At 38.8% G+C, this 11,211-nt stretch overlaps 1 protein-coding gene across 1 annotated transcript in view; it reads right to left on the bottom strand.

Annotated features, from left to right (window-relative positions):
* The window catches only part of LOC106950280 (O-acetyl-ADP-ribose deacetylase MACROD2-like), a 262,373-nt gene extending 251,362 nt beyond the window's left edge, over positions 1–11,011 (bottom strand). The window contains exons 1-4 of the mRNA XM_015037030.1: positions 10,939–11,011; positions 10,239–10,250; positions 2,793–2,798; positions 679–684 (exon numbers count right to left, since the gene is read on the bottom strand). Coding sequence (XP_014892516.1) covers positions 679–684; positions 2,793–2,798; positions 10,239–10,250; positions 10,939–11,011 — 97 coding nt within the window. The remainder of the gene's footprint in view (positions 1–678; positions 685–2,792; positions 2,799–10,238; positions 10,251–10,938) is intronic.
* Positions 11,012–11,211: the final 200 nt, after the last annotated feature.

Here is an 11,211-nt window from a genome sequence, read left to right on the forward strand (position 1 = left end):
ACGAGTAGCTTAGTGAGCTCTAGATCACTGTACACAAGTGTACAGGATCCAATACCAGTGTGGTGGGAGCTTCATTCCCTCTAAGAGACATCAGTTCTAAAAAGACTATGCCAAGTTTATGACCAAACATCAATCCAAAACTTACTACCTTGGCAGATTTAAACAAAAAAGAAAAAAAGACAACCAGTCAACCATTTCACTACAGGTAGCATATAGAAAATTACTTCCATTGAATTTTAAAGAAGCTGCTACTCTGTTGGATATGAATCAAAACTCTGTGCAGAATGCCATCAGCAAGTGGCTCCGCAAAAATAAGAAAACTGGGTAATGACCAAAACTACACCAGTATGAAATGATAAAGGGGTGTCTGGTATTCAGCTGAGAATATTGTCTGTGTTTGCAGTGGGTTTTATGTTTCCAAGACTGATAACTGTATTAAAAGCATCAGAATGATCTTTAAATCAAATTCTTGTCAGCTGTTCCGAACGTAAACCGTGTGTCTGCAATGTAGATGAATCAATTAAATCAGAAAAAGTAAAGAACAGACTGTGACATGCATGCATTTTAACTTTTAGTAGGAGTTCACATTGCTAGCTAGGTTATCATAGCTAAATGCAACAGCAATGGGATTTTTCCACCCCTCGATTCTTAACATTACCAATCTGTGTCCAAGTGTTCCTATGGCTGCTGAAAGAACCAGGAGGCAGACTGGAAATTGAAGTGAAAAGAGAACTCGAATGACTGCAGTTAGGCCTCCTGCTGCTGCTGGAGCTCCTCAAGGCACCAAGACGTATGTCATATTTACTGAAACAATATCTCTTTTAAATGTTTTCCACAAACACAAACTGATGCCTTCACACTAAAGCATTTCTGAAAGGGGCCATATTGAGCAGATTGTAACGAGCTCCACTTTTCCATTTAAACCTTAAGCAATCATAAAAATACACATATTGCTATACACTAATAGCATTATGACTACTTAGTTCAATCCAATATTACAATCTTATGATTCACCCATCCTAAGCTGTATATTTTTCAGTGATGCATCCTAGTGAGGATGGAAGGTGGGTGGGCAGCAAGTGTCAATGGAGCATCCTAGTAAATGCTAAGATGTGGGTTTTCTATGCAAACCTTTCCATGGTAATGAGATGAGCAATATTACAGTAATCAACTTGTCATTCAGTGTTCTTAATGTTCTGGCTGATCAGTGTTTATAAAACACTGATCCAGTGAAGGGAAGCTCTCAAAAAGACAGGCCACCTTATAAATAATCAGTACTAATAATTAACATTACCGCCGGAGGTTTGGCCAGTTTAATAATAAGCAAAGGTTTTTTCCGAATTATGATTTAATGACGTCCTCATACGAGAAACAAATAACATTTTCATCTACAGCAACTACATCAACTCACTTCTGAGTTTTGATTGATTTCGTCAGTTAAAGAGCAAGAAACAGTAGCAGTGAACATAAAGTCCATGAAAACAAAATGAAAACTGTCAATCACTTTCATGTTTCACACAAACTGAAATGCATGTGTTGTCTGTTGGTCAGGAAATCAAGATGTAGACCGGTAGAGCTTTTGAAAGATAGTTTTGATAAATATCATCATACAGTTGAACGTTCCTAAGACCACTTCTGTTTTAATTCAGACATGACAAACATATTAAATGAATTACAAAACATTATTAACAGATTTAATTAGAAATATTGTGAAATAGACAATTCTATGCATTTGCATTCCTATGCAAATTCCAAGATGTTATGAATGACACTTTAAAAGTGAAAACATGCTTGAAAACCAGAAAAAATGCTAATCACACTTTAATTAGCATTTTGTAAAAATGTTTAAATACTGATATACTGCCTGTAAGGAAAACATGCACTGTCTCTCTAGCCTGCCTTTAACGCTGCTGCTGACCTTTTCTGTTGCTCAATAAATGTTTGAAATTTTGCCCAGCACTACATGCAGGTATACATATAGATTCAGTAATATAATGCTTCCTTTCAGACCACAAAAAGACGCTGGGGCAATTTAACTTGGCAGCCGTCTCCATAAATAAATAAATATCAGGTAAAACCAGCTGTGTAAGACATGACAGAACTGTGGAAGACTGAATAAAGAGTTAAAAGGAGTAGCAGTGGGGGTTCAACTGCCCTCCTTGTATATTTTTCCAGGTTTTCAAACAGAATAACCCAATCTTTATCCACTCTCAAAGTAAGTCTACTCTGGCTTTTCTGTTGCTCTCTTTGCTAAATGGATGTGTGAGTCGTTTCATTGAGGTACTAGACTGTAAAGAGGTGCTACACTTCACATAAAGAGAATAAAGGCTTGATTAAATGGATTTAATGTTCTGATTTAACAAGAGTGAAATGATTAATGTCACCGACTTAAAAAAGCAAGGAATTTGTGTCATTAATATATTTTAAGTGACGCTTTCAAAAATTACAAGTGTCTTAGCCTTGAAAGGAAGACACAAAGCAAAGCAACGGCTGTTAGGTTGTACAACCAGTTAAGATGAAGTAAGCTCTCAGGTTCACTCGAATGGGATTTCAATCCTTTTTTTTTATTCTTTCTTAACCAAGAATCTCTTCTGCTTGTGGAGAGAATGTTTCACTCCTGTCAAATTTAGGAGTAAAGAGAAAATAGATCTGGAGAGGAGAGTTAAACTGGGGTTACTAAGACAAAATTCATGGAATATTGAACCAGTCAGAAATGTTTAGCACTCCTCCATCACCCCCACCTGCAGTTCAGGCAACCCCACCTGCAGTTCAGGCTACCCACCCAAAGTAACCACCCACTGTTTTCTGTGGTAGATTTCTACCCAGTATTACAGATTTGCCCCAATCTCCTGCAGAGAAGACAAGGGGAGCAGAAAAAAAGAAACACTGTGATTCCTGCCAAAGAAACTAACATTTTGCCACTGCTGCTACTTGTGAAATGACGACGTATTTTCAGAACTCATTTATCATGCATCTTGATTGACTGACAGATTCTGACATGGAATAGGGGCGGGGGTTGAAGGAATCACACCGGCAGAACAGACATGATGCACAACAAAGCAGTAGCAGCGGATGAGATTGCAAGTGCTCACTAGACTGCTGGGATCTGTTCTGGAATCGCGCCGCTCATGGTGGCAGCATATTGCAGTAGCTGTTGCCTTCGTTCTAGTGTTTGTTTGTTTTGTTTTTTCTTTTTTCTTTTTTCTTTGCTTTCGAGGTATCACTTAATTTCTTGTGCTTTTGAATGCTGTGCAGCTGTAGGGGTTTTTAGTTTTACGTTTTTACTTCTGGACAGTTTATGTGTATTGTCCTTACAATACACATAAACTGTTACGTGTATTGGGAGAATACACATAACACAGGGAGCAGCTAATTAGCATCACAAACCTGAACTGTAATGTCAAATCCCAGAGGAGTTGAAAAGGACTTTTCATGAATGCAGAGCAAAGAGGAAAGGAGGAAGCTCAAACCGTCTCTTCCATTAATCATAACGATCCAGGATCATGTCCCCGACTTCAATGTCTCTCTGTCCAGCATTCTTACCAAGCGGCCAGACAAATATTTATAAAAGAGTAGCAAAAGCAAATGAGGTTGATTAGCAGTGATTGTGTCGTCCAGAACACGTTACTGTGGAGTATTCCTGCCCACAGCATCATCAACCATGATTAGACTCATCAAAACTACAATACCTGCTTCATTATTCAAAGCATCAAATAATCTTTCTCAGCCTGAATAAAATACAGCCGTGTCAATAATGCAGAAACTGAATGCTTCCTATAAATGCCTATCCAAAAGGCTGTGCTCCCCAGTGCTGTTGTTCGATTAAATTCATTTGTTTTGGTAAAGTGACTTTGTATTCTCCATCGGCGAGCTCAAATCAGACTCACAGTGCCTCTCACAGCAACCTGCCAGGCCTGAAGCTCCTCCTGTATTACAACCTCTTTGCTTCATTATGCATTCTGGCGTTATCCCTCGAAAACCTAATGCTAATATTTAAACAGAGGGTCCACTCTGACTAAACAGGATCCCTCAAACTCATAAGGGCATAATATCCACAGTAACACGACCTGTCCTCTTGCCTGCATTTGCCTCCAAGCAGCTAGCCTCTTGAATCGCAAGAGAACGTGCAGAATTACATAGAGAATCACCAGCATTTTTGACAGAACTACTCATAAAATGTAATACGAACATTATCTGAGTCGCATTACAGGCACACACAATACGGTTAAATTAATAAAACACATGCAGTTATACCTCTCATGCTGTTAGACTCTAGCAAGGCTGACATCAAACAATCTTAGGAAGAGCTACAATCAAAACATCCCCCCACTTACCCACTCAGAAGAGAATGAAACAACAGTCATCTACATTACACTAAATAATTGACAGACACGCTGCAGGCTGAGGAGTTCTAATAGCTATCTTGGGGATACCAACAAGAAGGATAGATTGACAATGATTATATCTCCCTAAATGATATCCCTGTTTTCCTGCTGAACTTTGCAGAACTGCTTTAATTGGAGCAGTTAAATGACTTCCTTCAAAGCTCTTTGCTTCCTGGCTGAACATGGACATTATTCCACTACAGCTGTCATGTTGTATGTCAAAGCAAAGATTTAAATGAGATGCCCACTATCTATTGGAAAATACCCAAGAGTCTTCAGTCAAAGAGCACAAAACGAATAGTTCATATCCCATATAAGAAGTGCAACAATGTGCCTCCTCTGGTAGTTTATCCAAAGCTGTGACAGTTTTACACCAGACTGCCAGGTTTAGTGTTCCTGTGTGAGGAGCCTTACAAAAAAAAAAAAAGAAAGGAGGTGGGGCAGTGCACAAAGAGTTTCTGCAGTTTGGTACACTCAACACTAAATCACATTTGAGAGCAAGTTACATTGTTGGAGGGCTGTCACTTCTAGAGAGCCAATTTATGTTTCTTTTAGACATGCCAACGAAAATTAAGGCTTTCTGCAGCTCACATACTGAGAGTAACTGTGAGGCTGATTATAGAACTGAATCTTAAAGGCGAAGACGACACAGCTGGAAGAACCCCTCGAAGATTTATTCTCTTTCCTTATAATTTCTTTCCCTTGCACTCGACTGGGCACAGAAGACACAGAGACACAGATCCCAGAGTAAAACTATTTAAATCCCTATCTCATCCTCACCAGTGAGCTACCTCTCTGCTAGGTGGGATCCCATAGTTGGAGAAAAAGAAAAATAGTTAAAAAAAAAAAACCCAAAAGAGAGCAATCTGAAAAAGAGATAAAGTGAAAGCAAACACCCTGAAAGATAATTCTGCAACTAGGAAGAAAGAAAAGTGACTTTCATACACACAAATAAGAGTGGGGGAAAAAGCGTAAAGGATTTTCTCGTAATTAAGACTGTGAAGCCAAAAACTGAAGAAGAGAGACCGAGAGAGGCAGACAACTTATCCTCCTGTTTTGATGAAAAGAAGTCATTAGAATAAAATCGTCGGTGCCAAGTCCTTTTTCTCCTCCCCCTTCTGGCTTGCAAGGTCAAAGAAAATTTGTAATGCATAATTTTGATGTCCATTGTAACACTTCATACTCATTTTAATACTGTAGAATAAAAAGGGTGTGTAGAGTAGCACTAATAGATCCATAAGGAAATAAAGAAAAGGAAATAGTCCCTCCAAATGATTATGATAAAGCAGAAGACGATTAGAGAGTAAATTTCAGTCTGTAAAATACATGCAAGTTTTATACGTGCAAAAAAAAAAAAAAAAAAAAAAAGAGCTTTAGATAAGCTCTGTTTGCACCAAACTTAGACTGCAGCACAAAATTAAAAACAATCAAAAATTAGTAGGCTGTCTCTGCAGAGTGCTGGAGAGGCTTCCCCAGGTGCTCTGCACTCATTATACATGAGTAGGAGATTTCTCTACTGACCGAAATGTCTGTGATTAGATCATAGTGGAAGCGCATCAGAGTTCTGGTTTGCTGCATGGAAGGTTCACATAGTACCCGTGATTACTTATCACAACATATTACTGAAGTTCAGTCATAGACAGTTTTAGAAGAGGCACTGATGCTTCTGAAAGGAAAGAGTTTTAAAAATACTCGCTGGGTGTTGTGCCTTTAATCGTCAACCACCATCCAGATGTGGTGGGTGCGTGTTGTTTGGCTGCAACCAACTGAAACTAACCATGCTTCGGCTCCACAGCTATTAATATAATGCTCAGTGCACATGGAGATTAGCGTGCTCCGCGCCCAGAAGAACAAGGATCCCAACTGTGGAGAAGCGCACACCTCCAAACTGCACATATGGTGCTAGCTGTTCAGAAACTGAAAGACGTGGGACTTTTGCAGGTTTGATTTTGAGTGCATCTTGCCTTCTCACCCAACATATATGGAAGGAGAGCTATACCATCTAATTTAATTGTACCAGATGGTGCATCCTGCATTAGAGCAGCATTTTGTACAGAAAACTTGTTCACTTGAATCCCATGTATGAACCACAGAGAAACAAACGCAAAAGTAGATGAAAATTGTGGTTGAGTGGCTGGGAAAGCAGCACTGAAACTCCAATTTGGCAAATGTTATACAGCATAGTAATGTCAAGACTGTCTTCACTTTGAAATAGTGTTTGCAAGATTCATCGTAACACAGATATTTTCAAATCATCTTGCATTTCCTCTAGACTGTTGATGCAAAATGGGGCCTCGCGCAACTCAGCCAACATTATAGAGGTCGTGGCATACCATTAACTAGCTAAGCAAAAGACCAACATTTTTACAAGCTGTACTGCAGTCCAATCTCATTTAATCATTTTACAAAAATAGACGTGCCTTCTGTGTAACTGCATGCAAGCCAAAGTCCACAGGACCTTTTCATTTTAAGGTCCATTCACTAAAACCTATAGTTTACTCAGCCTGTTTCTGGTGGGAGGACTCAGCAGTAACCTTGCATCCCAAGGACACATGATTTGAAATGCATTGGGTGCCACATCACTTGATATATCCTTTTTTCCCCAAATTACCCTTACCTAGTCTTTTCTGTCACCAACCATTCCCAGAGTATGAGGGGGGCAGGTCCTGAGACGCAAATAGAAAGCAGCCCTCACACTGCCTTTTGTATAGTTGCCGAACCCCTGGGCAAGAGGTAAATATGACAAATTGCTTGAAAGGTCAGTCAGTTGTAAGTTTGACAAATAGAATCTGATTTTAAAGCATTTGTAAGAACAAACAAAAAAAAAAAAATTCTGTTAACATGAAGGATAGAAATGTCGTTGTGACCTCTATTAGAGGCAGAGATCAATCTGTATTCCAGCGTTACCCCAATCACGACGCAGTCCAGAATGGTAGCAAAAGGGCTGCTGTCTGTCTCCAAATAGATAATGTGAATGCACTAAAGGAAAGGGGGGAAAACTGGAGCCACAAAATGGTTTCAAGCATGCATGATTAAAATGCAATTCAGTTTGCAACGTTAGATGGATGAATGACCTAAAAAGAAATGGCAGGTGCAGAGGTAGACAAACTGAGAAAACCTGCTTAGATCAGTGGATTTTAATTTGGCTCACGTTTCCGCCAGTTAAATGTGAGCTGAAAATACGATAGGAGGATCAAATGTTGGATTATACACAGAGAAATTCAGTTGAAAGATGAAAAATAGCAAAATTACTAACAATGTCAGATTTACTGAAAGCAATTTTAAAAAACAATTGAGACATCAGCACCTGTCTGATGACAAAAGGTGCATTAGAACTTTCCTAATTTTTTATTTATTTATTTTAATTTTTTTTTTTTTACAGAGGAACTAATATAATCATGTTGCAACCAGGACTTTTTTTAATGCAGTCAACTGATCTGTGTTTCTATGGCGACATGATGAGGCACGACAAAGCAACAGCACCTGGCTGCAGACGCTGTAGCAGGCGGAGCTCCGCTGGTAGTCAAAAATCTTTCAGAAGTAGAAGAGGCACCTGGCGGGGTTCTGCTGGTGCGAGCAGGCTCTACCTAAATCTGTTCAGCCACCGCCAAACCGTGGAGCAGCGTGGGAGAAGGAGAAGTTTTGTGGTGAAAAAGTGCTTCCTCGTGCAAACAAAAATAGAGACATGATGGTCCTGCCTCTCTGTTGTAGTGGCCCAGTTAACTTTAATTTAAATTTCATCAGCTTTTAACAAAAGTTTTTCTCCACTTTTTTTTTTTTTTTTTTTCCTTGGGTTTAATTTTTTCCAACAAAACGTAATTTCACTAGAGCCTTATTTTGCAGACAGCCTTGTTTTAGAATACATTCTAAGTGTGTTTGATGATAATGAATGGAAAATTAAATGAAAAGAAACATGTCTTCAAGTATATTAGCAATAATATCAATACCAATTTCTTAAAAACTGTATTACAAGACATCAATCCAAAATGTTTTCTTTTCTTTTTTTTGGTTTGCAAAAATCAGCTAGACAAATGTTCTATTGAAATTTTTCTTTAGAAGTAATGGCCAAATGGGCGATTCATTTATGTTTTGTTTTATGAAAGTAGAGCTGCTAATAAGCTGCTCCTATATAATGGAAAGACAAAATCAGAAGATCAAAACGATGAAAAGTAGCTCACTTATTTCTTGACTTAAGAGAAGATCAAAGAACTAGAGGAAATTCAGTTGAAAATCATATGCATCAATATGAATATTTTCTTCACTTTTTCTTTAACTACAATTAAACACTTTATTTTGTCTTGAGGAGGTCGGATGGGAGGCTGGAAAGTTTCGTTCATATAAAAAAAGCGGCGGACACGTGGGAGTTTGTATAACAGCACAATCAGAACCACACTGAACTCAGATTTGGCATCAGATGAGCATCTTTGAGCTTTCCCCCTCACCGCACTGAAAGAATGTGACAATGTCTGGATTAAGGAAGTACTTCAAAGACGAGGTAATTTGGGATCATTAATGGAGCTTCTAATTACTGAGGAGCCAGCAGTAAAGAGCCATGGCTAGCACTCGCTGCGTTCATCATTTATGAAGCTGGGATGCAGTTTCAAACCTTAAAAGGATTTAATTGGCTTAACTCTTGTTCTGCAGCACAAAAGTACAAAAGGAAACGTAGCTTCAGCCTCATTCTGAAGAACAGCTTCCGACAGCTGCACATAAGTCAGTTTCACACAGCCAATTCACACACTTTAATCAACAACACCACACAGTTCATACGTCTCCAAAAAAAAGAGAGAAAAAAAGCCTAATGCGAGACATATACTATTCCTAAAAGACTTTACTTCTTTGTGCACTTCCCAACTCCATTATCTTTAAATGATACATCTTTTCTTCTGCAAAATCTCCAATTCTGCGTTTATTACAGCACTGAAGTATTTTTCATCTTCCCTGAAGAAAAACCCCTCCACTGGTGTACCAAACAAGCCTCATTTTTGCCACTGCAGGAACTGCCTGTTCAATCTTATTCATAAGTAATAGAAGGGAAGTGGATGTCTCCTGCCCAGTGCCACAGTGTGCTAAAGAGGATGTGGTTTAATCTTCACTTCCATCTTTAATGAGATCTGATGCAGGATGAAGCAGGATCCTGTGATCGCTGCTAAAACACAAAGCAGGCCAAGCGGAGCTGTACATGGTAGAGCAATAGATGCTGTGTGATAAAGTGATGCACAGAGAAGATTAATGGTTTATCTTTTTTTCTTTTTTTTTTTTTTCAGTTAGCCATGTCAGAGCTCAAACAAAGCCCTTTAAGCTAGCTGGGGGAAAAGTAACTAGGCACGATGCAAATGAGATTCTTCCATAGGAGTTTTAGCACACAAATTCAAAACAAAAATGTATAAACAGATTAAACTGATTTTATTAAACATAGGAAAGCAACAGTTATTCCAATTGCTCAAAAGTAATAGAACGCTGTTATTAATAAAGCTACACTAATGTTTACAGACGTGCCAATCTACTACAGATTTTAGGTGTGTGTGTGTGTGTGTGTGTGTTTGTGTGTGTCTTTTTTTTTTTTCCAGGCTTTGTACTGAAGAGTTAGACTGGAAGGGGAGGCGATGTCACACTGTGTGAGGGAGACATCGATATAATACATGGCATCACCAATTTTAAGCAAAGACAAATAACTGCAGAGCTAAAGTTTTAAATGGTGTTTACCTCCTTATATCAGCAATCAGTGCTACTAGCCGCAATAAAACACAGTGGTGGGCTGTTGGTCTTCAAGATATTTTAATAAGGCCCAAAGTTAAGGCTCTTAAACTCCATTCCTTGAGGGCCAGTGTCCTCAAACTTTTACCTGTGGACCCTCCAGCACATCTAAATCAAATGGCTGAATTGCCTTCTCAGCATGCAGTCAAATCAGAGTCCTGCTGATGACCTGATTATTTGATTTAAGCAGAGGCATCTAAAATGTGCAGGCACTGGCTCTCAAGTACATAAATAAATGATGTTCAGGCACACTGAAACATCATCAGGGGAAATAACAGCATTGTTGTAGATTCTTATTTTTGCCCCCCCTCTTTTTTTTTTTTTTAAATCAGACAACTGAAAGGATTTCGAAAACGCTTTCAAACACGACAAGCTCAGCTGAATGCTGAGTAGGATTAAACAAAGTAATGTTGCTGTACAATGTTTAACCTTCCTGTTATTTGTTTTAAGTCTCTCTCTGCTGCACCTGAACGACGTGTCATAAAAAAGCAGTGCTCACCATTACTGAAGGACAACCACCTCTAAAGAAATTGTTTGAATAAAATTGATCAGCTTAAAGTCGTTGCCCTCTGGTGAGCATATCCTTGTTGTATTAGAATGTTTGTTAAGTGGCAAATATATATACACAGCTCTCTCTAGAGACAAATATCCAAAGAGATGAATTGTACCTGAAACACTCTTTCTACATCTAGCATGTAATGTAAACATTCACTTTGGCGCTCCCCTGGATACACTTTATATTCTAGTTACAAAGCCTGACCCCTTTCACTGAATCCTTTGAGGTATGAAAACATACTCTTAAAGGTCTGTGGCCTGCTCTGGGGGCACCAATAGCCTGTCAATAACCCTCTCAGGCTGTCCTCCCCCATCTTGCTCAAAGAGAGGCAGCATTCATTCTCCAATTAGACTTAATCAAGTTTGAATTGAGTTAACAGTCCTATGTCAATCTCTCCTAGCACTCCGGTTGCAGATATGTAATCTCCACTGTTGTCTCCTGGGCATTTTTAACTCATATATAAATACAGTGATTGTCTCCTGCAAATATATAATATGTCGCTGCTGGTCAGAC

This window comes from Poecilia latipinna, unplaced genomic scaffold (assembly GCF_001443285.1).
Source record: "Poecilia latipinna isolate Pla-1442-1.1 unplaced genomic scaffold, P_latipinna-1.0 Scaffold389, whole genome shotgun sequence".
Taxonomy (NCBI): Eukaryota; Metazoa; Chordata; class Actinopteri; order Cyprinodontiformes; family Poeciliidae; genus Poecilia; species Poecilia latipinna.